Source organism: Girardinichthys multiradiatus, chromosome 2, assembly GCF_021462225.1.
Source record: "Girardinichthys multiradiatus isolate DD_20200921_A chromosome 2, DD_fGirMul_XY1, whole genome shotgun sequence".
In the NCBI taxonomy this organism is placed as follows: Eukaryota; Metazoa; Chordata; class Actinopteri; order Cyprinodontiformes; family Goodeidae; genus Girardinichthys; species Girardinichthys multiradiatus.
This window is the reverse complement of record NC_061795.1, coordinates 7,701,666-7,725,916: the sequence shown is the minus strand read 5'-3', so window position 1 is coordinate 7,725,916 and position 24,251 is coordinate 7,701,666. Positions and strand designations below refer to the sequence as shown.

The 24,251-nt window shown below is 41.1% G+C and overlaps 1 protein-coding gene across 4 annotated transcripts in view; it reads right to left on the bottom strand.

The window, feature by feature from the left end:
* Positions 1–24,251, bottom strand: part of grm8b (glutamate receptor, metabotropic 8b) — a 348,353-nt gene that overhangs the window by 20,526 nt on the left and 303,576 nt on the right. For all 4 annotated transcript variants that reach the window (XM_047348689.1, XM_047348680.1, XM_047348696.1 and 1 more), the window contains 2 exons: positions 11,882–12,021; positions 6,847–7,782 (listed from right to left, as the gene is read on the bottom strand). In XM_047348689.1, the coding sequence (XP_047204645.1) occupies positions 6,847–7,782; positions 11,882–12,021 (1,076 nt within the window). The remainder of the gene's footprint in view (positions 1–6,846; positions 7,783–11,881; positions 12,022–24,251) is intronic.

Below are 24,251 nucleotides of genomic sequence, written 5' to 3'. Positions count from 1 at the left end.
CTCTTTGAACTTGGAAAAACCAGATAGAAGTTCTTAGTTAGTTGGCTTAGTTGTTGGAGGCCTTTATGTTTATGTTCCCCTTGTTGATAATGACGTAAGCTCCGTCTTGACCGTTATGGTCGGGTGTTTAAAGAAGATCATTTAAATGTACTCAGCCATGTTACCATGGCATTTCTTTATTGTTGGGTCAGAAAAGTCAGACAAAACAGGACTGCTCTTATCTCTCCTATATGTACACTATGTTTACTTTTTGTGATATGAATGCTAAATAACATTCATGTCAAGTTTTAAAGGAAGTTACTGATACTGAAGGCAGAAAGATATGCGTTGAGATCAATATAAACGGTCAAAAAAATGACTCAATTAAACATGTAAAGGTACATCTCTAAAGCCTGGAAAACTCAGAAAAAGTTCAATAATTTTTCACTCATTTCAGAAAATGAAAATCATATACTGTATAGATTCATTACACACAGAGTAAAATATTTCCAGCCTACATATCATGTAATTTTGATGAATATGACTTACAGGTGATAACTTAAGTCAAGTTTCATACAACTGCCTCACAACATGATGAGTGGAAAGATAAAGTGTAGTAGGAAAAGGTTCACCACCATCAGGGATAATCACAGCCTTGAGAGCATTGTCAAGTAAAATCCATTCATAATGTGGGAGAGCTTCAGAAGGCATGGACTGAGGTTGGAGTCAGTGCATCAAGTGCCCCTACACACAGATGAATCGTACACAAGGGCTACAGATGTCACATTCCTCGTGTCAAGCCATTCCTGAACCAGACACGAAGTCAGATGCGTCTTACTTGGGCTAAGGAGAAAACGAACCAGACTGTTGATCAGTGGTCCACAGTCCTCTTTTCAGATGAAAGTAAAGTTTCCATTTTATTTGGAAATTAGTGTTTGGGCAAAAAGGATTAGTTTAGAATGAAATAATCTAAATGTAATTAAACATCACTGAGAATTAGTCATCCAGAAGGTTGGTTTTATTCAGCATATCATCTTTAAAATATTATTTTCTTAAAATAATGTTTTATCTGATCTTGCATTATGAATGGTGGTTTGAAGGTATACCAATTATTTTCTAAGTTAGTTCCAAGACTAACTTAACTTCATTTCCAGATTTGACAAGATAATCTTTGGTTCTCAAGCATAAATTTCATTGAATGGTAATGTTGCATCACTTTATTGGCCATGGTTTTTAACCATCTTGGATTCACTTGTTCATGTTGTATATAGTTTGGCTTCCTTATTCTTTCATTTTGCTTGGTAGTTTGTTGACTGAAATATGTTTGAGTTGACTTATTTTTGTTAATAAATTCTTGTATTTTAAGAAACTGTGTGAATTTATTCCTTGTGTGTGCAGAGTTTTGCTGTTCAGCAATGTCAGAGCTTGACTCACCCCTTTCACTACTGTCCTAATACCAAGATCTTATAGGGCTGGTATTCACCAGACAACACTTAAAAGACCAAATTATTATAAAAAAAGTAAAATATTAATATTAAATAATATATATTAACAATAATAATTACAACAATAACACATAATAAGCTGAATCAAAATCACTTTGTCACATTCAGCTTTAAGTCATTATCGAAAGACTTGTCCTTAAAAGCTAGACATTCAAAGCAAGTTCAAAAACATCTAAAGCAGGAGAAGCACTCAACCTACTAGAAACATCAAGAAAATTTTATATTTTTTATAAGCAACTTAAACTTTTTAAAGACTCATTAGAAGGTCAGTGTAGGACACAATCATAGTCCCACTGAACAATAGATTCTGTAGTGTAATGGGTTGCGTTTCCAAACTGAGTGAATAATCGCAGTTTCAAGGATTTTCCATAATTGAGCTATCAATCTTAAGATCTTAACCGTAGCTTTTCCACAAAAGAAGCAATTAAAATTAAAGCTGCAAACATCATTGGGGACCCTTGCAGCTCAGTGCCGCTTGGCCTATGTAGCAACCGTAGGAGCCTCCACTCCACCATACGTCGCCACTAGGTGGCACTGTGAGCGACCTTTCATACGATCCTGGGTCATTCCGGGTTCTGCTCCAGCGACAAGCGTTCTAAATTTGGGCGAAATCTGACCTTCCCAATGGAAACTGCGCTCACTTGGTTATTAATGGGTGGTGCAAATGTGACGTAATTAATTGACTGTGCCAACATGCATACCATTGGACCATGCAGGCATGATTTAGAGGCAACCGTGTATAAAAGGAGATATCCAAATTCGCCTCTCTGCTCTGTCCACACGGTGCAGCCAACAGTCACTGTTTAAAGTAGAAATCAACCTGACCTTGTCCTGTGTCATCAGTGCTTGAAGCTTATAAGTGGGAGATTTTAAAATCAGGAGATCAGTGGTGAGGAGATCAGATGAGTGGGCGGGGCTAAATTGATGTCATCAATTTACCATACCAATGTGCTGAATATCCACATCCACGATGATGCACACAAAATTTGATGTGGATTCAATGATGTTTCATGAAGATATAGCTGTTTCAATATTGTAGGGGGCGCTGTAGATCTAAAATCCGAATGGCAAAAAGTGGAAATTCGCTGCTCTACCACGCCCACATGGTCCAATCAACAGTCACTCTTCAGACAAGTACTCAACATCACCTTGCTCTCTGTAATCAAACATGTAAGAGTCAGAGTTTAAAAGAACATCTGCCAGTGAAACATGTGACTTTCCATTCTAAGTGGGCGGGGCTAAACAGATTTAATCAATTGACCATGCCATTGTGTTCAGCATTTGTCCACGATGATGTATGCAAAATTTGGTGTGGATTTGATGATGTATGAGGGAGATCAAGCGGTTGAAGTTTCCTAGGGCGCGCCGTTGATCCAAATTCCAATGTATTCCAATAGAGCTGTTTGGGGGTTGACAAAGATCAAACATATTGAGTAAATCAGACCATTCATTTGTAATTTAGATTCAAATGTAAGGCCAGGGGCATGATGACACACTTTGCCACGAGGCCACGGGCACACCCTCCACCCAAACCTGTCAGTAGTGGACACCATATTAGACCATCATGTTTTCTGTCTGGGGTCAGTTTCGTGTTAATTGAAGTGAAGAGATCAAATATGGACTATCCAAAGTGAAACATTACACTTCCTGTTGTCAGGGGACGGAGCTTGGATGTCAGCATTCAACCATTGAATATAGTTTGGGGCCCAATGTGGAACAGTCCCAAAAGGTTTGGTGTCTCTGTGCCTTTCCTTGTATGTCCTATCACAATTTCATATTTTTATTGCGAGAAGTCAGATTTTGAGAGTTGGCCATGCCCTTATGCTTTCATGTAGCAAACTGAGTGATGTTGAAGTCTGTAGGTGAAACGCTGTAGGAGGAGTTTGCTCAGATATTAAAGGGTGTAAACGAGAGAATATAGCGACTTCAATCCAAAAAGGCTCATTTCCAGTGGGGTTTGGAGAGTGGGTCCGAGACTTTTTTGTAGGCCTTGAGAAGTTATACAGGTCCTTCTCAAAATATTAGCATATTGTGATAAAGTTCCTTATTTTCCATAATGTCATGATGAAAATTTAACATTCATATATTTTAGATTCATTGCACACTAACTGAAATATTTCAGGTCTTTTATTGTCTTAATACAGATGATTTTGGCATACAGCTCATGAAAACCCAAAATTCCTATCTCACAAAATTAGCATATTTCATCCGACCAATAAAAGAAAAGTGTTTTTAATACAAAAAACGTCAACCTTCAAATAATCATGTACAGTTATGCACTCAATACTTGGTCGGGAATCCTTTGGCAGAAATGACTGCTTCAATGCGGCGTGGCATGGAGGCAATCAGCCTGTGGCACTGCTGAGGTCTTATGGAGGCCCAGGATGCTTCAATAGCGGCCTTTAGCTCATCCAGAGTGTTGGGTCTTGAGTCTCTCAACGTTCTCTTCACAATATCCCACAGATTCTCTATGGGGTTCAGGTCAGGAGAGTTGGCAGGCCAATTGAGCACAGTGATACCATGGTCAGTAAACCATTTACCAGTGGTTTTGGCACTGTGAGCAGGTGCCAGGTCGTGCTGAAAAACGAAATCTTCATCTCCATAAAGCTTTTCAGCAGATGGAAGCATGAAGTGCTCCAAAATCTCCTGATAGCTAGCTGCATTGACCCTGCCCTTGATAAAACACAGTGGACCAACACCAGCAGCTGACACGGCACCCCAGACCATCACTGACTGTGGGTACTTGACACTGGACTTCTGGCATTTTGGCATTTCCTTCTCCCCAGTCTTCCTCCAGACTCTGGCACCTTGATTTCCGAATGACATGCAGAATTTGCTTTCATCCAAAAAAAGTACTTTGGACCACTGAGCAACAGTCCAGTGCTGCTTCTCTGTAGCCCAGGTCTGGGGAATGCGGCACCTGTAGCCCATTTCCTGCACACGCCTGTGCACGGTGGCTCTGGATGTTTCTACTCCAGACTCAGTCCACTGCTTCCGCAGGTCCCCCAAGGTCTGGAATCGGCCCTTCTCCAAAATCTTCCTCAGGGTCCGGTCACCTCTTCTCGTTGTGCAGCGTTTTCTGCCACACTTTTTCCTTCCCACAGACTTCCCACTGAGGTGCCTTGATACAGCACTCTGGGAACAGCCTATTCGTTCAGAAATTTATTTTTGTGTCTTACCCTCTTGCTTGAGGGTGTCAATAGTGGCCTTCTGGACAGCAGTCAGGTCGGCAGTCTTACCCATGATTGGGGTTTTGAGTGATGAACCAGGCTGGGAGTTTTAAAGGCCTCAGGAATCTTTTGCAGGTGTTTAGAGTTAACTCATTGATTCAGATGATTAGGTTCAGAGCTCGTTTAGAGACCCTTTTAATGATATGCTAATTTTGTGAGATAGGAATTTTGGGTTTTCATGAGCTGTATGCCAAAATCATCCGTATTAAGACAATAAAAGACCTGAAATATTTCAGTTAGTGTGCAATGAATCTAAAATATATGAATGTTAAATTTTCATCATGACATTATGGAAAATAATGAACTTTATCACAATATGCTAATATTTTGAGAAGGACCTGTATATGTGTAGCAAATTTCAAAATCCTTGGTCAAAGCATTGGTTGGGGCTGATTGTTTTGTTGCTTCTAGGGGCGGCTGTGGAGAAATTAGGCCACTCCCACAAATTACTCTTACTCGTACTCGTCGTCTTCCGCTTCATCCGGGACTGGGTCGCGGGGGCAGCAGACTCAGTAGAGACACCCAGATGTCCTTCTCCCCAGACATCTCCTCCAGCTTGTCTGGGGGAATCTCAAGGCGTTCCCAGGCCAGCCGCGAGACATAGTCCCTTCAGCGTGTCCTGGGCCATCTTCTGGGCTTCCTCCCGGTGGGGCGTGCCTGGAACATCTCCCAAGGAAGGCGTCCAAGAGGCAACCAGTAAAGATGCCCGAACTACCCCAACTGGCTCCTCTCGACGTGGAGGAGCAGCGGCTCTACTCCGAGCTCCTCCTGGATGGCCGAGCTCCTCACCCTATCTCTGAGGGAGTGCCCGGCCACCCTACGGAGGAAGCTCATTTCAGCTGCTTGTATCTGCAATCTCGTTCTTTCGGTCATAACCCAAAGTTCATGGACATAGGTAGGTGAGGGTAGGAATGTAGACCGACCGGTAAATTGAGAGCTTCGCGTCAAGCGCCAGGTCCCGCGAGTAGGAACCCAGCCACCAGGCGCTTTCCAACGAGTCCCGACCCCAGGCCTGGCTGTTGAGCCATTTTTATTGCGACGTTTGCGAAACCCTTAAAATACGTAATTTTTCACCAGGCCTGACACGTCTGCAAAATATTGTTAGCTTTTGAATATGATAAAGCCTCCAAAAAGCCAATTAATTTGATGTGAGAATAATAATAATAAACATTAAAATTACAATTAGGTCTTCTACAGCGCTTTGCTGCTCAAAATAATCAGCATCCATTATGAAAGAAAGCTAATCAATGTTGCCCTTACATTCCACATCATGAAATCCCAAGAGAGACTTCTGTTGGTCCACCTCAGCAACATAATTGCACATATCAGGATCCCCTGGAATTTGCTTATGGAGATGTCTTCAAAAACCTTCTTCAACAAACCCACGTCATCTGGACGAAATATTCAGCACTGTGAGGATCGTGTTCTTTGATTTCTCTAGTGCATTTAACACAATTCAACCGGATTTGCTTTGTCACAAACTCAAGACTCAGGTGGCAACCTTAACAATCTCCTGGATTAAAGACTAATTGACAAACAGACCATAGTTCGTGAGACTGAAGGGTTGTCTGTCTAACGAAGTAGTCAGCAGCAAACAGAGCCAAAGACTTAAAAAAGCTCAACAAGCTAATAAAGAAGGCTGGCTCTGTTCTGGGGACTTCTCTGAAACCTCTGGAAATAATTGTGCAAAAATGGAATCTTCATAAAATGAAGAACATTATGGAGAACCCCAAGCATCCCCTTCATGAGACTTTCGTACACCAACAGAGTGTCTTCAGTCAGAGGCTTCTTCAGATGTGCTGTAAGACAGACCACTACAGGAGATCCTTCCTGCCCACAGCCATCAGCATCCACACAATGTGTGTAATATGAGCTACAACAACAGTTAATTTCCCTTCGGGATTAATAAAGTATTTTTGAATTGAAATTAATTGATTTGAATGAGGTGGTTATAATCCAAAATGAATAAAATCAAGTTGTTTTCAAAAAACATCAACACAGTCTTAATCAGTTACTCCAAGGTCAGTGACATTTTAGAGGAGCTGATTCAACAAAAGGCACCGGAGGTGTTGTCTTCAGATTTCCAATAACATTTTTTTACTGTTTTCATAATCCAAAAGAAGTGTACTCACCCTTTCTTCTGACTGTGCTGTGCCAAAGAAGATGGGGATGAAAGCAAGCCAGATGATGCAGGTGGTGTACATAGTGAATCCAATGGGTTTGGCCTCATTAAATGTCTCGGGCACACTGCGAGTCTTGATGGCATAAACAGTACATGTGACCATTAAGAGAATGCTATATCCTAATGAGCAGATGAGTGACAGATCAGAGATATCACACTTTAGGACACCACGAGCATTCCCAGGATCCTGAGTGCGCTGCTCCCCATAGTCCACAAAGGTGTGCGGCGGGTCAGCAGCAAACCACACAAGGACACCCAGCAGCTGAACTGAGATGAGTGAGGAGGTTATGATCAGTTGGGAGGCTGGTGAGATAAAGCGAGGTGCTGTCACTGCTTTCTTTCCCTGCTCAAAGATGCGGTGAATGCGGTTGGTCTTGGTAAGCAGTGCAGCGTAGCTGAAGCACATGCCGAGGCCCAGGAAGATGCGACGGAGGGAGCAGACAGCAACATCAGGGGCAGCGATCATAGGAAAGGTAACAATGTAGCACAGGAATATACCCGTCAACAGAACGTAGCTCATCTCTCTACCCGAGGCACGCACAATGGGTGTGTCATTGTAGCGGACAAAAGTCACAATGACAAACGTTGTGGTAATTATACCCAGAACAGAGATAAAGACAGGTACCAGTGCCCAGGGTGAGTACCACTCCAGCTTGATGATAGGTATAGGCTGGCAGGCAGTACGGTTCTGGTTGGGTCTCATTTCATAGGAACACAGCTCACAGGTGAACTCACTGGCCTGGAAGTGGTACCCTTCGCAGCGCTCACAGTGCCAGCAACACGAGACGCCTTTCACAACCTTCTTCCGCTCGCCCGTTCGACATGGGAGGCTACACACAGAGGCTGGCAGGATGTAGTCATCAGTAACCCACTGCAAGGCCTCCATCTGATGGGAGAATGAAGAAACCAGGCTGCTTAACATTTATCAATGAACAGCTCAGCAACCTTACAGTTGGAGTTCAAAGCACATTAAACTCCAGGTTACGATATAAACGACAAAATGTCTAAGGTTCTTCCTTAGCATGTCTTTAAGTTCTGCAGGTGCCTGTTTGCAACATTTTCTTTAAAATTGGAGGACTGGAAAGCATCTCTAGGTTTCCTTAGACAGCATTTTACTAATTGCCATTTTACAATTTTCTAAATCTGACTATTTGAAATTACATTAGAGAGAAAGTAACTGATGTGTTGCATTATTATGTAAAGCCTATAAAAGATTGGTCATTAACCCTGACAATTAATTGACTCATTTACTATGTCTAAGCCTCAAAAATGATCGGTTTCATCAAATAAAATCAGGCAGCCTAAACTTCACACCACGTGAAAGGAATGAGACAAAAATATTATAAAAATAGATTTCTTCTAACAAATACAATATTAACATTTAGTATGTATAGTATGTAAATAGTAAATTATTTTATTGCATGTAAATTCAGTTCAGATTATTTTTAGGTGATTAACTGATCTCTGTAAACCAGACTGGGTCCCATGCTGTGGAGTTCTAAAAGTCACGTTTCTCAGCCCAGGAGATTTTCTGCACATTTGTTTGCCTCGGCCTCAGCACACAGGGATTTTGGTGACAATGGATGTTTTGGGAGTGACTATCCAGTATACAATGACATCGATCCTTTGGCAGTAGGAGAGCAGTGGTGAGTTTAATATGATTTTTATTCTATTTGGTATTATGTCTGTGTTAAATATGTGGGCTTTAAAATACCATGACTGTGTGCGAATGTCCACTGTCAGGATTTTTATTACCCACCAAGTCTGCTATGAAATCAGACTGCTGTGCCTCTACTCGGGGTTTGATGGCCACTGCAATAACCTCATGGTGCATTAAAGTGCACTTCATGCATGGCCAGTGAGTCAGTAAGTCATTTTGTACCGCTTTTTCCACAGTGGGTCGCAGGGGAGCTGGTGCCTATCTCCAGCAGTCTATGGGCGGGAGGCGGGGTACACCCTGGACAGGTTGCCAGTCCATCACAGGGCAACACAGACACACACAGGACAAACAACCATGCACACCCTCATTCACACCTAAAGGTAATGTATAGAGACCAATCAACCTAACAGACATGCTTTTGGACTGTGGGAGGAAGCCACAGCACCCAGAGAGAACCCACTCATGTATGGGGAGAGCATGCAGAAAGACCCCCGCCCGGGAGTCAAACCCTGGACCTTTCTGCTGCAAGGCAACAGTGCTACCAACTGCGCCACCATGCAAAACATCTAATATCATATAATCAAAATATTTTATCAACAAATAACACCACAGTCTTGTTCAACATTTAACATTCTTGACTATTTAATCTGTTGTATAACATTTTCTTATTAGAAATAATCTTACCCAAACTCCAGTCACATCAACGATAAAATCACACAGTCTTAATTTATTAAAACTATCTCAAAAAGCAACACCTTTAAAGAAATTCAGGAACAGATGAGAAACATTCATTGTCATTTATTGGGCATCTATCAGTCTAGAAAAGTTTACAAAGCCATTTTGAAGGCTTTGGGACTCCACAGTGTGGGTAACCACAATAAAACATTATCCACAGATGGAGAAAACATGGAACAGTAGAGAACCTTCCAAGGAGACGCTGGTATATCAAAAAAACTCAAAGAGCTCATTGAAGACTCATTCAGGAGGTCACAGAAGAACCCACACTGAAACAGTGTTCCACTCAAACTTGGACATCCATATACCAAAGTGTCTGAAAACAGGGTAACCCACACAAACATCTAAGCCTCTGCAGGTCTCACTTAAGGTCAGAGATCAAGATTCAACAATAAGAAAGAGACTGGGCTAAAATTGGCCTCAATGAGTTTCAAGAGTTTTAAGGCAAGAACCTCTGCTGACCAAAAAGCACATAAAGTCCTGTTTCACATCTTGATGATTCCCAATACCTTTTGGGAAAATATTCTGTGGACTGACAAAAGTGGACCTCTTTGTAAGCATGTGGTTTAAAAGTAACACTGCATTTCAAAACAGAACATCAGAAGGTGCGTTTCCTTTGTAGGAACCTTTTCAGGAACCAGGGTAGTTTTCTGGGGTAGTCTTTCACATCATACTTTTGTTAACTTTGAATTACTTGTTAGGATTTCTATATATTTGTTTGCCAACACGTTTAAGCTCGGCAACCAATTCTGAATAGCATTTTGAGTTAATGAATTTTACAGAGTTTGTGTTGGAATACATTTAAAAAAATTGTCAATCAGGTTTTGACATCCAAGATGACATCCAAGTTGAAATATGTTTATGCTTAGAGATACAGATAAAAGCAAAACCACTGACCAGGATGTTTATCATGCAACCAATTTTTATTTTAAATGGAGCAGAAATGCTGCGGCAGTTGCCACTGCTGTGTGCATGCATAGTTATTGTTAATATGAGACACATAGTGGTGCACATGTGTAATATATATATGGGGTCTCTAAGTTGTGACTCCTATTCCCAGAATGTTTCAGCATGAGCAAAAATATTAGTGGCTGCAAAACACATGACCTCTGTGACAAGATTAGTAAAGACAGATAACAAATATTCTTGCTGATACTCTTTTATCTCACAACACATCTGAAACTTTCTCAACATGTTTAGTCACCTCTCTTCAACCCTCCCCATTGCTCTGGACTCTTGACCCCAAGTACTTAAAATCCTCCACCTTCTTAATCTCTGTTGCCTGTAACCTTGCTCCACTGGGGTTCATCTGATTCACACACATTGTCTGTCTTGCTTTGGCTAACCTTCATTGCTCTATTTTCCATGCCAAAACTCCATCTCTCTAGATTTTCCTCCACCTGTTCCCTGTTCTCACCACAGATCACAATGTCATCTGCTAACATCATAGTCTATGGAGATTCCTGTCTAACCTCATCTGTCAACCTGTCCATCAACAAAGCAAATAAGAAAGGGCTTAGAGCCGGTCCTTGATGCTGTCGCTCTTTCACCTTAAACTCCTCTGTCACACCTACAGCACTTCTCATCACTGTCTTACAGCTCTGATACATGTCCTGCACCACTCTGACATACTTCTCTGGTACTCTACACTTCCTCATACAATACCACAGCTCCTCTCTAGACACCCTGTCATATGCTTTCTCTAGATCAAATGAATGGCTTGTTTCCAGGCCTCTGTCAAACTTGATGGCGTGCTGAAGAGGTAATTCAATCATTTGATCCAGCTCTGTTGGAGCAGGGATGCATCTAAAAGTTGCAGGGCAGTAGCTCTCGAGGACTGGAGTTGGAGACCCCTAATCTAAATCTACAAAAACACAATGCAACTCCCTCTGACCATCTCTGTACTTCTCTATCAACATCCTCAAAGTAAATATTGCATCTGTAGTACGTTTACCTGGCATGAAACCATACTGCTACTCACAGATGCTCACTTCTGACCCCTACCACTTCTACCATCACACTTCTGCCCCATTCCTCAGGCATCTTCCCGCTCTCTAAGGTCTCATTTAACAGCCTAGTCAGAAACTCTACTGCTGTCTCTTGTAGACACTTCCATACTACCACAGGTATATCATGACCAACTGCCTTGCCAATGCTCAAGCATTATTTTCTTAAAACTATCTATACTCTGGACATGGTGCTGGTGGGGCAGGAGTGAAGCTCATGACCCGTGTTCGGAAGCGTTATTCCTCAACACAGGCTGTCGCCGGTTCAGACCCCGGCCTGTCAATGTTTACTGCAACCCCCTCCCCACCCCTCTGCCCATCTTCCTGTTTACTTACTTGCAAAAAATGTGAAAAATAAAGGCCACAGGTGCCAAAAATAAAAATAAACAAAACTATCTTCATATGCCATAAGAATATGTTGCAGATATGCAATAAAGTGACAGGGGTATAAAAGATTTAACTGTACTGTACTTAATTTGAATGTAGACCATGTGATGCCATTGGACTGTCAGAAGCAACCTGGTCAGCTCCCTTGAGGTCTAACTTTACACACACATTGTAACTTTCTGATCATAGCTCCTTACATTAAGATGCAGCTGATTGGTCCAGTGTCCAATAACTTTGTACTCTGCTGTGGACGTGTTGTTGATCTGATACTGGAAGATGTCGTAGCGTCCAGGAGCATCACCGTTCTCATTAAAGGTCACAGGAGTCCCTGCACTTCCTGCAAAAACACACACAGCTTCTGTAATTCCAATCAACCCTCCAGTTTATAAACATAGATATGGAGTTATTTCTATCCATTATAAAAGAAGTTTAATATTCCAACCGAAAAAAGGTGTTTTATCTAAGGAGGGCCAGCTGATTGCATTGATTCACTGATCTTCAGCAACCACTTCTCCTGAACGAGCATGTAGCAACAGAAAACGATTTTGATTTTATTGACTCATCATTTTTGCAGCAATACCTCATACGGAGCACACATGTAGTGAAAATAGAAAGGTGACCTTTAACAGGGAAAAAACTCCGGCCATACCAGGCTCAGTGTGAGCGGCCATCAGCCACGGAACAAAAAAAGAACACTCAAGCAGTGATCCAGGGGTACTGCCAATGTTAATGCCAGTAGTGGCTCCTTTAGTGGCTTCATCCAGCAGAGAAAGACAGTTAAGCAGATTAACTCTGAGCCAGTTTTCAAGTCTAGATTTTGAAAGAGAGCACATAAACTTAATCACCGTAAAAGCTTAGTCAGTAGCTATATCTAGGAGAGAAACAGGGTTAAACACTGAAAGACAGGGCAAAGTGGATAATCTGTATAAGGTGAGCATTAATTTGTTGGCAGCAGCAGCTCAGCCGATGTCCCCCTCCAGGAAGATGCTACAGCTCAACACAGATCAAGGTCAGATGTAGCTTCTAGAAAGAGAAAAAAACAGAGAGAGAAGATAGAGTTAAAACCTGAAATAACAGCAAATAACACAAAATTGGAAAGTAGTATGAGAATGTAGCAGAGAGAGTGAAAGTGGTCATTATGTCCTCCAGCAGTCTAAGCTTATAGCAGCATAACTACAGAGCTAGCTCAGGATAACATAAGCCACTCTATCTATAAGCTTTATCAAAAAGGAAAGTTTTAAGCCTAGCCTTAAAAGTAGACAGGGTGTCTGCCTCACGGACTAAAACTGGGAGCTGGTTCCACAGGAGAGGAGCCTGATAACTAAAGGATCTGCCTCCCATTCTATTTCTAGAGACTCTAGGAACCACCAGTAAACCTGCAGTGTGAGAACCAAGAGCTCTGTTAGGAATCAGATCTCTGATGTATGATGGAGCTAGATCATTACGGGCTTTATATGTGAGAAGGAGAATTTTAAATTATATTCTGGATTTAACAGGGAGCCAATGAAGGGAAGCTAAAATAGGAGAAATATGATCTCTCTTTTAAATTTTCATCAGAACTCTTGTTGCAGCATCTTAGATAAGCTGAAGGCTTTTAACCGCATTTTGTGGACATCCTGATAGTAAAGAATTACAATAGTCCAGCCTTGAAGTAACAAATGCATGGACTAGTTTTTCAGCATCACTCCTGGACAGGATATTTCTAATTTTGGCAATGTTTCAGAGGTGAAAGAAGGAAATCCTAGAAACCTGTTTAATATGGGATTTAAATGACATGTCCTGATTAAAAATAGCATCAAGGTTTTTTACCTTAACACTAAAGGTCAGTTTAATGCCGTCCACATTAACACTCCGGTCCAAAGACTACAACTTCTGTCTTGTCATCTAAGTTTTTATGTCTTCAAGACATGCCTGTAGTCTATCTAACTGGTTGGGTTCATCAGGATTTATGGATAAGTAAAGCTGGGTATCATCAGCATAACAGTGAAAATGTGTCCTATGCTGCCTGATCATTTTACCTATTGGAAGTATATATATAGTGAAGAGAATTGGCCCAAGGACTGAACCCTGTTGTGCTCCAGAATTAACCCTGGAGTTTAAAGATGATTTATCATTTACATGAACAAACTGGAATCTGTCAGACAAATAAGCGCTGTTCCCCTTATCCTTACAGCATATTCCACCCTTTCTAAGAGAATATTGTGATCGACTGTATCAAATGCAGCACTGAGATCTAACAGGACAAGTACAGACACAAGTCCATTATCTGAGGCTAGGAGAATATCATTAGTGACTTTCACTAGTGCTGCTTCCATGCTATGATGAGTTCTGAAACCTGACTGAAACCCTGTAAACAATATACATATATATATACAGGGGTTGGACAATGAAACTGAAACACCTGTCATTTTAGTGTGGGAGGTTTCATGGCTAAATTGGACCAGCCTGGTAGCCAGTCTTCATTGATTGCACATTGCACCAGTAAGAGCAGAGTGTGAAGGTTCAATTAGCAGGGTAAGAGCACAGTTTTGCTCAAAATATTGAAATGTACACAACATTATGGGTGACATACCAGAGTTCAAAAGAGGACAAATTGTTGATGCACGTCTTGCTGGCGCATCTGTGACCAAGACAGCAAGTCTTTGTGATGTATCAAGAGCCACGGTATCCAGGGTAATGTCAGCATACCACCAAGAAGGATGAACCACATCCAACAGGATTAACTGTGGACGCAAGAGGAAGCTGTCTGAAAGGGATGTTCGGGTGCTAACCCGGATTGTATCCAAAAAACATAAAACCACGGCTGCCCAAATCACGGCAGAATTAAATGTGCACCTCAACTCTCCTGTTTCCACCAGAACTGTCCGTCGGGAGCTCCACAGGGTCAATATACACGGCCGGGCTGCTATAGCCAAATCTTTGGTCACTCATGCCAATGCCAAACGTCGGTTTCAATGGTGCAAGGAGCGCAAATCTTGGGCTGTGGACAATGTGGAACATGTATTGTTCTCTGATGAGTCCACCTTTACTGTTTTCCCCACATCCGGGAGAGTTACGGTGTGGAGAAGCCCCAAAGAAGCGTACCACCCAGACTGTTGCATGCCCAGAGTGAAGCATGGGGGTGGATCAGTGATGGTTTGGGCTGCCATATCATGGCATTCCCTTGGCCCAATACTTGTGCTAGATGGGCGCGTCACTGCCAAGGACTACTGAACCATTCTTGAGGACCATGTGCATCCAATGGTTCAAACATTGTATCTTGAAGGCGGTGCCGTGTATCAGGATGACAATGCACCAATACACACAGCAAGACTGGTGAAAAAACATAAATATGTTTTATTGGAATTTTATGTAAAGACCAGCGGAAAGTGGTTTACAATTGTGAAGTGAAAAGAAAATTATACATGATTTAAAACATTCTTTACGAATAAAAAACCAGAATGTACGGTGTGCAAAAGTATTCAGCCCCTTTACTCTGAGTGCAACCAATTGCCTTCAGAAGTTGCCTGATGATTGCTAATGACTTAAAGGAGTCCACCTGTGTGAAATCTAATCTCAGTACAAATGCAGCTGCTCTGTGACAGCGTCAAAGGGTGGTTCAGAGAATATTGGGGTGCAAGCAGCAAAATGAAGTCCAAGGAACACACCAGACAGGTCAGGGATAAAGTTGTGGAGAAGTTTAAAGCAGGCTTAGGCTAAAAAAAGATTTCCCAAGCTTTGAACATCTCATGGAGCACTGTTCAGTCCATCATCTGGAAATGGAAAGAGTATGGCACAACTGTAAACCTACCAGGACAAGGCCATCCACCTAAATTTACAGGGTGAAAAAGGACAGCACTGATCAGAGATGCAGCCGAGAGACACATGGTGACTCTGGATGAACTGCAGAGATCCAAAGCTCAGGGGTGAGTTTGTCCACAGGACAACTATTAGTTGTGCACTGAATACATGTGGTCTTTATGGAAGAATGGCAAGAAGAAAGCCATTGTTTGAAGAAAACCATAAGAAGTCCCGTTTGCAGTTTACCAGAAGCCATGTTAGAGACACAGCAAACATGCTACATGTGGTGGATGTGGTGGAGGACTAACACTGCACATCACTCTGAACACACCATCCCCACTGTCAAATATGGTGGTGGCAGCATCATGCTCTGGGAGTGCTTCTTAGAATAAAAACATCCAGAGCCATTATAATCTTGCTGATGGATACCGCTCAAATTGTTATGAAACCAGATGATTAAAAGAGAGCAGTTTTATCATGGCCAAACAGACATATTTATAGTAATGAAACATGTCACTTCGGCCTGGTGGCTGACTTTATCTAATCCCATCTATAACAACGTCATACAGGTAGTTTGTTTATTTCAAGGCCAACGTATTGAATGTAAACAACAGTAATACAAATCATACATTTCAACACAGAAACACCCACACCACAATCAAGTACACCAACACTCTCACAACTCTCATAATCACAACCATGCATCAACTGCTTGGTACATCAAGACACAAAATATTCAAAGTACTATGCATATCCCTGTAAGGATTAAGTCCAGAATAAATTAATCTTTGTTTTTATTGAAAGCAAGAGCAAGATGTTTTACAACAAGTAAGTAAAGACAACTTAGAAATATGAAAAGGAATACATGAAGGTGGAGGCAAATTATGCCAAGCTGAGGTAGCTTTAAACTGAAAGGCGCAATTTCTTTCCTAAATCTCCAGTTATTCCTCCATGAGCTTGTAATGGAAATTCTTTTATTAAGTGTTCCAAAGTGTATGACCTTTAGGTTACCTTACTCCTCAGAACATCTGTGTTAGAGGAGGAGGCTGCAAAAGCCATTATCAGCAGTTTAATGGTTAAAACCCGTGCTTTAGGGTGATATCTCAGGAAGTGCAGATGGGTCTGTTCCTAGATAACTTTGTCACCTCTGAACCCGAGAAAGGTCTGGGGTCATAAAACACAGACTCTTTGAAGTTGAGATAACACTGTCATGTTTGGTATAAATACTGTGTGTAAATGGTGTTTGTGGCTCTGCTTCACTGACTAACCTCAGTGACAGGGTCTTCAAACGCTTAATGCCTTTGAATAAAACTTATAAAGACAAAGTCCAGATTTTCTCTTGTGAGTCAACTTCTATCCACTTTGATAAGAAAATTCCACTACAAGCTGGTATGCAACAAAACTGTTTATTTTTTTCTTCTTTGTAGATAATAATAGTGGAACTAACAATGTACAACTATGATTATGTGTTGTGAAATGAAGAGGGGAAAAAAATGCTGATTTTGTAACCCAAGTTTTCATTTTTGACCTTGTTAGATTCTCTTAATGGGACAGCTGTTATTTTTAGGTTTTGCAAGTCACAATACTCTGGAGTTACTGATTTTTCTGGACGGGTTAATAAGGAGTTGTCACAAAATATATTGTCTGCCGATGTGAGCAATAACCCTAAACATATATTTTTCCCCTGAAGGCCTGAAAAGGTGGCTGGGAGCAGCCTGATAAATGGGTCCATTGACATTAGTTAAGACATAAGACTCCTTGGGTTCAGGAACATTATGACTGGAAAGATTGGGGTTGGGGGATGAAAAAAGGTGTGTTTGAGCTGGGTGTGACGGGAATGAATGAAGGCCCAAATATGAATGATGTATTGATGTGGGCCACATGAGTGAAAGATTCATGAATCGAATGGCATGTTTTGGTTACTGTGAGCTCTTTATTCATGTTGATCCATGGTTGTGTTAGGACCAAATTTGGAGTGCACCAAATTTGGATTTTTATATGTTTTTTCTGTATTGTAGGTGTTCATTATCTGTGTGCTGTTGCTCGCAAGTTTAAATAATTATCTGGGTTTTAGTTTCAGAGGGTGAAAACTTACATTTCTTGTGAATTTGACATGAAAGTGAAACTGGATCCAGATTTTCTTTAAGATGGGAGCAAAACCTGTCAATAGAACCTATCATTCTGCCATAGGTTTCTGATGGAATAATTTGATGTTAAAAGATTTGGCCGTCCAATCTTCTTTAAGAGGGGAAGCCGAAGCCGACATGTGTCTTAAATGTTTGTCTAAATTTCTGTCTTAATGTTTGTCTTAAATGTTTATCTAACTAACATTTAAACTTTAGAGAGAAAACAAAAAGAAATAATAACCTTGGAAGGACCCCAGGTGGATTTGCCCTTTTAAAGTGGTAAGGTCCTCCACATACAATGTAAAGGTTTGGCTGAATGAGGGACAAATTAAAGGAGAGCCTTCCTCTAAAAGAAACCTAGGAAAGCACCTGAGGGAGTACATACGGAAAGGTTCAGTTGGATACCTTTGGACTTAGGGACTTGGTTACTAAAAAAGGGAAATTGATAAAAAAAAAAAAAAAATTATAAAGATTCTATTTGTTGAATTTGAAGGAGCGTGTGCTGGTAAAAAAAAAAGAAAGGTCTTTGCTTTGGAACCTGGTGGTACAAAGATCACAGAGGGAAGAATAATTTCTAAAGTATAACTGTGTGAGTACCCAACAAACAAATGTGAATTTATATGCATGTGGAAAAGAAAAAAAACAACAAAAAAATGTTTGGAGTAATTTGCATGAGGGGTTAAGGGAGTGCTCAATTACAGGGTAATTCAGTAAGTATTAAAGATTCCAAGGGGTTCTGAGTACATTTTCTATAGATGGTGTTTGCCATTTAGATTGTAAATTAGCTTGATATAAGGCCTTGAATTTTACTCTTGGACAGAACTGAGATATGGTAATGCTGGGGGAGGGGACAGAACTTCTAAGGGTGTGACTACATGTTGACTGGACAGGAATGAGGTTGCCCTCTCCATCCAGGGAATGGCCAACTTCGTCAGAGGGATCCTTTCAGAAAATTTGGTTTTTGTATTTGAAATGTCTGATAGAAAAGATACTGCTTCTTATAAGTTAGTTCAGACTTATAATGCTGCCGTATGGTGCAGACAGTCACATACAGCCCTTTAACTTACACTGACAGTGCTTTACTGAAATCCACACTTCCAGATCCAAGAAAAGGAGCAGACATTTGGATCAAAGAATTTCTGACTGCGTATAAGTGGACAGGAATTGGCGATTGGTGATGTGCGAGAACGCTGAGTTGGGTTCCACCGTCGTTTGCTCATACTCCTACAATGATGTGAGTTTCCCAAATGGCAAGATTGTTAGAACTCAGAACTCAACTCTGACACAAATCAATCAACAGAACTGAAAACAATGCATGTGTTTGGTGGGGAAATGCTATGCATGGACAACTCTAAACCACCTCCTTAGTTTCTTATCAAAACAGAACAGCTTTGGATGTGATCCCAGCAAAAAAGATGGAGGGGTGTGTAGTATTATTGGAGAAGTTTGTTTTTCTTTCATTCTGAACATTGCAGCACCTGATGGATCCCTCACGAAGGCCCTAAGAGGATTGTAATCACTATCCATTGAATTAAAATTGCACTCAGGATTTGATGAACCATTTACAAATATGTTTGAGACGTGGTTTGGAAAATGTCTATTGGTGAGCATATTAACTTAATTAATTATTATGACTGTAGTGATCACAGTCTGCTGTTGTGCACCATGTATTCAAGCTCTCATCTTTAGGTGCATAAATACAGCCATGGGTTCCCTGGATGCAAGAGGATTGGGAGTTCTAACCACCTATCAAATGTCAGTGGCTAAAGTATCGACTCCTTTATTGCATGGGTATGAGGAGGGGAAAGCCGTGATCAGGCTACCAGGAGTAACAGGTGTGACTGAGAATGACCCATAATCGAAGATGAGGACTGCCTTTTGGGCTGTATCCTTTACAAAGATTTCTGTGCTTTAATGAAAAAATTAGGAAAAGAGACAGAAGACTTGATTGAATGTATGAATACTTTAATGAAAACCTTGATTATTGATTATTATGTGAAATGGGTAAATCGAGTAAATGTCATGAATAAAAGAATGAATGAATTACATCTTTCAGTATAAATTAACTGATCAGATTGCAACACAAATTTGAACATAGCTTTGATCAGACTCTTTAAAAAGGATTATGAAAGTTGCAGTAATGAGGAATAATAAAATAATATCATGATTGAATAAATTAAAAGAAGTAATGGATGTTACATGATTAAACTAATGGGCTTATTAACTATTACCAGTTAACTTCAATCTACATTGGTTTCTGATTAAACAAAATTACTCTTTTCTGGACGTAGGACGATTTTTAGAGGACATGTGGGTTGACGAAATTGACTACTTTGGTTAAATGACAGGGGGACGAAGTGAACCAGTGGAGTCATTGGTAGATTAGGTGTTTAACAGAAACAGGGATACTTCAGTATTAAGGCCAACATTTACGACTGGGATAATGATGTTTTATGATCAGGGGATAGTGCTGATGAGTAGCAGTTCAAAAGGGGTTTTTCATGTTTAGAAAATAAGCCAATCTGACCTAAAATCACTATATAAATGTGCTGCAGATAAAACCAAGCTGAACAGAAGAACAGCAATGAGGATTAGCTTCGAATATGTTAAAATTAGTAAATAATACAAAAAGAAAGCTCAAAGTGTTCACAGTTTAATATTATTTTACGTTATTGAGTTTAGCCTTTTAGTTTGTGTAATCTGTGTGTGAATATTTTTGTGGTGGGGTGTTTAACTTTTGCTTGCTGTATATATAAAAAGGGCTCATCTAAGCACTGACCCCAGTGTTGTCAAATTTCTTTGCTGTTGTCCATTCCATTTTCTGGATTGTTTTAGGTGTTTCTGTGTTTGAGGTTGGTCCTCTAGAGGACCGTCTCTGTTTGGTGGTGTGTTATGTATATGTTGTGTGTGTGTGTGTGTGCAATTAGGCCTCTGTGGGCTCTTGTTTTGTTTTGGTTTAGCCTTCCCTAATTCAACTAGAGGATGTTGTGTGTAGGGTTTTGCGCCCCCTTGTGGTTGTTCTCTCTCACTGTATCTTACCCCGTCTTAAGAGTTCCTGTGTTAATTAGCTAGTTTGTTTAGTGTCTGGTTACAGTCCACCGTATTATTTGCTACTAGATTAGGTATGGTTTTGTTTCCTACTTATATTAAAAAAGTTTGCAGGTAGTCGCACTTCCTAATAAATTTGTGTTTTAAAGGATTAAGTATGCAAGCTGAAAAACTGTTTTGTAGTCTAGTTAAGGTTACGTTTTTAGTATGGATACAGTAGTGCTGTGTCTGTAGTAGTTCATATCTAAAAGCTTCTAAGAATTGCAGGACTAAATCATCAGTGGTGTCCACTGGGTCTACAAGCGTTTCGGCCAGTTAATCACCTGACGCTCTCGCCAGCGAGTGCCCCTCGGGTGATCAATCCCCAATTAAAGTTCCAAGTGTCCAATTGGGTAGGTGATTTGGTGATAGTTTTGAGCTATTACTAATGCTAGGTGGTTCTGGCAGGTTATTACGCAGGGTTTCATTGTTTTGAGTTAGTTCTATTTAAGGTGAGATTCTAATTAGTTGTTGCTAAAAAGCCTAACTAGGAAGGAAGGGGAGTGTCTAAAAAATGCTAGGCTGGTGGAGTAGATCAGTGAACTAGGTCCCGTTGCATCCACACGCAGGCTAGTGGATGTTAATTTGGAAAAGGTTTTAAGTCAGATTGGACGTGTGTTGTGCAGAATGTGCTAGTTCATGTGTGAAGTTAATCCTCATAGAAGACTGGGCTGCCTTTTAAAACTCCTGAAGCCTAAGAGTCGCGCTTCCCATGTGCTGTTCCTGAAGGTGGAAACCTGGGGGGGTAGATACATACCATGCCTCTGGTTTCAAAAACACACCGTTAGCACCACAAGGTGGAACCAGCATGTCCAGAAAGCTTGAAGAATTCTCCATTGTTCAACAGAGTCCTCTCCCCTAGGACCCTTGGCGTGGAGGTTGCTCTCAGGGACCCTGTTCGTGCCTTGGCCCTAGAGGGTTCCCTGGTGGATCCTGTAGAGGGGTTCCTCCTCATAAGGTAGGGGCCCAGGTGACCCGTCGTCGAGTGGAGGTGTGCGAAGGTCTCTCCGGTGGTGCTATGGTCATAGTCTAGCCGCTGTTCTTGGGAATGCTCTGCGATAGCTCTAAAAAGAGCTGTTTGTTTCTTAAAAAGAGAAGAAGAGGACTTGTAGGAAAGTAGCTCTATAGGATTCCATTTATTATAGGACTAACCCTCTCAGGTAGATAACACTACCAAAGGATGTGTGGGGATGGATGTCAATCTGAGGGGAGCGGAGATGAATGAAGAAAACCGACATTTAGGGTTTACAGTAACTGATTCATATGATGTTCGGCAGAATTTTCAGCTGTGCTTCAAGGCTGTTGTCCATATATCGCTTTGATGGTGTTAGATTTAGCTCAACTAGGAGCAGGGTTAGGATTAGGGCCATTCGCACCTTAACACTGCTGCAGCCGTGCATCGCCGTGCATCGCCACCTCAAAGCCTCCAGTGAGCTTTGATTTGTCAAGATGGAGGACCAGATCATAGTGGCGGTGTGCGGCAAGCCAGAGTTGTATGACTCAACTAATTACTTTTACCGAGACAAGTACAGAAAGGACCTGGCCTGGTTATGTTTAGGCACAAATATCTTATATTTAGGAGATGTGGACATTAAAAATCGGCAGTTTTTTTATTGAGCTGAAATTTATTTACTCACCGAAGACAGATGGACAGGTGTTCAGCAGCGAGGATACAGCGCCGGTAGTTGGTGTCCCGGAGGCTGATTCGTCTCCCAACGCGGAGCAGATCTTCGAACTGGGTCCTGGATAGACGGAGGTAACGCTGAAATCGATCACCATCCAGACACAGCCGTCCCTGAAGAATCTGGTGAACCCAGGGACCTCGACGGCATTTTTCGGCTCTCCACAGGTAAAACACTGTAATTAGTTCCGTGAAATCCATGTCCGCCATGTTCACTTGAAACCAGCAAGCAGCAGATGGAAGCTCCTCCTATTTGATGATGCGGCGAAGCGTTGCTGCTTGTTGCCAAATGGCAACGCGGAGTTCATGCGGAATGTCAAGCGGGCAAAAGCATAAAAATGATGTGAAATATTCGCGGAATCTGCGTTCGGTGTGAACGCACCATTAGAGTGGCTTAGGTTATCCTTAGTTATCTCTGTAGTTATGCTGCTATAGGCTTAGGCTGCTGGAGGACAAAAATTATTTTGGGGACATACAAAAAATTGATTTGAACTGAGAGATTACAAAATGTGAAAATTAATTGAAAATATCAAAAACTTAAGGAGAAAAACCATATATTCTATATTCTGGTTGTTGCTGTTATTCGCCACAAAACTGAAATTTAACCGCCACTAACGAGTAATGGGTAACGGGAAATGACAGCCTGCTTATCCGACATACGATACGTGAGAGGGGAAACCCCACTCAAACTGTTCGGTTAGTTCAGCAGCCAAGGCGATCTGTGAACCAAGCTCTGCTGTTTCAAAAACCCCAGACTAAATTTCAAATTATGCTCAATGTTGATAAACTCACTGGTCAGATAACATATTAAGATCTATTTTCTTGCTTAACACATCTGGAAAATATTTAATTTAGCGACAACGTCATGATAGTATAAAAACTTGAAGTTTCTGCCCTTCCCTTCTCTGTTTAGGACCACGGACCACATTACCCAGGATTCCTTGATGACTTTCATTCCATATATTCAGACTTTCATTCCATATATTCAAGGTTCATTCCATATATTCAGACTTTCATTCCATATATTCAGACTTTCATTCCATATATTCAAGGTTCATTCCATATATTCAGACTTTCATTCCATATATTCAAGGTTCATTCAACATATTCAGACTTTCATTCCATATATTCAGACTTTCATTCCATATATTCAAGATTCATTCCATGTATTCAGATTTTTGAATATAAATATAAATAATTTCCTGAACGGCATGCCATAATATATATATGTGTATATAGATATATACGAATATATGTGAATTTGGACCAAAGGAAGAGCGTCTAAACGTCAGCACACAGCTTCAGTTACTACAGCTAGAAACCACCAATCAGGCTGGAAATCTGGGTGTAGTGATGGACTGAGACCTGAACCTTCAGAGGCACATAAAGACAGTAGTAAATAAAGTCTATCACCTAAAGAACATCTCCAGGATTAAAGGACTAATGTCTCAGCAGGACCTTGAAAAACTAATTCATGCGTTCATCATTAGTAGAACTGATTACTGCAACAGTGTCTTCACGTCGATCAGACAGCTGCAGTTGATCTAGAACGCTGCTGCCCGCGTCCTCACTAAAACCAAGAAAGTGGAGCACATCACCCCAGTTCTAAAGTTCTTACACTGGCTCCATGTATCTCAAATAATAGACTTTAAAATACTTCTGTTAGTCTATAAACCACTGAATAACCTAGTACCAAAACTATGTTACAGACTTGTTGTCAGTGTATCAACCACCCAGACCTCTCAGGTCTTCTGGCTCAAATCTACTCTGCAAACCCAGAACCAGAACCAAACATGGAGAAGCAGCTTTTAGTTCTTATGCTCCACAAATCGGGAATAAACTCCCAGAAAACTGGAAAAGCGCTGAAACTCTAAGTTGCTTCAAATCAAGATC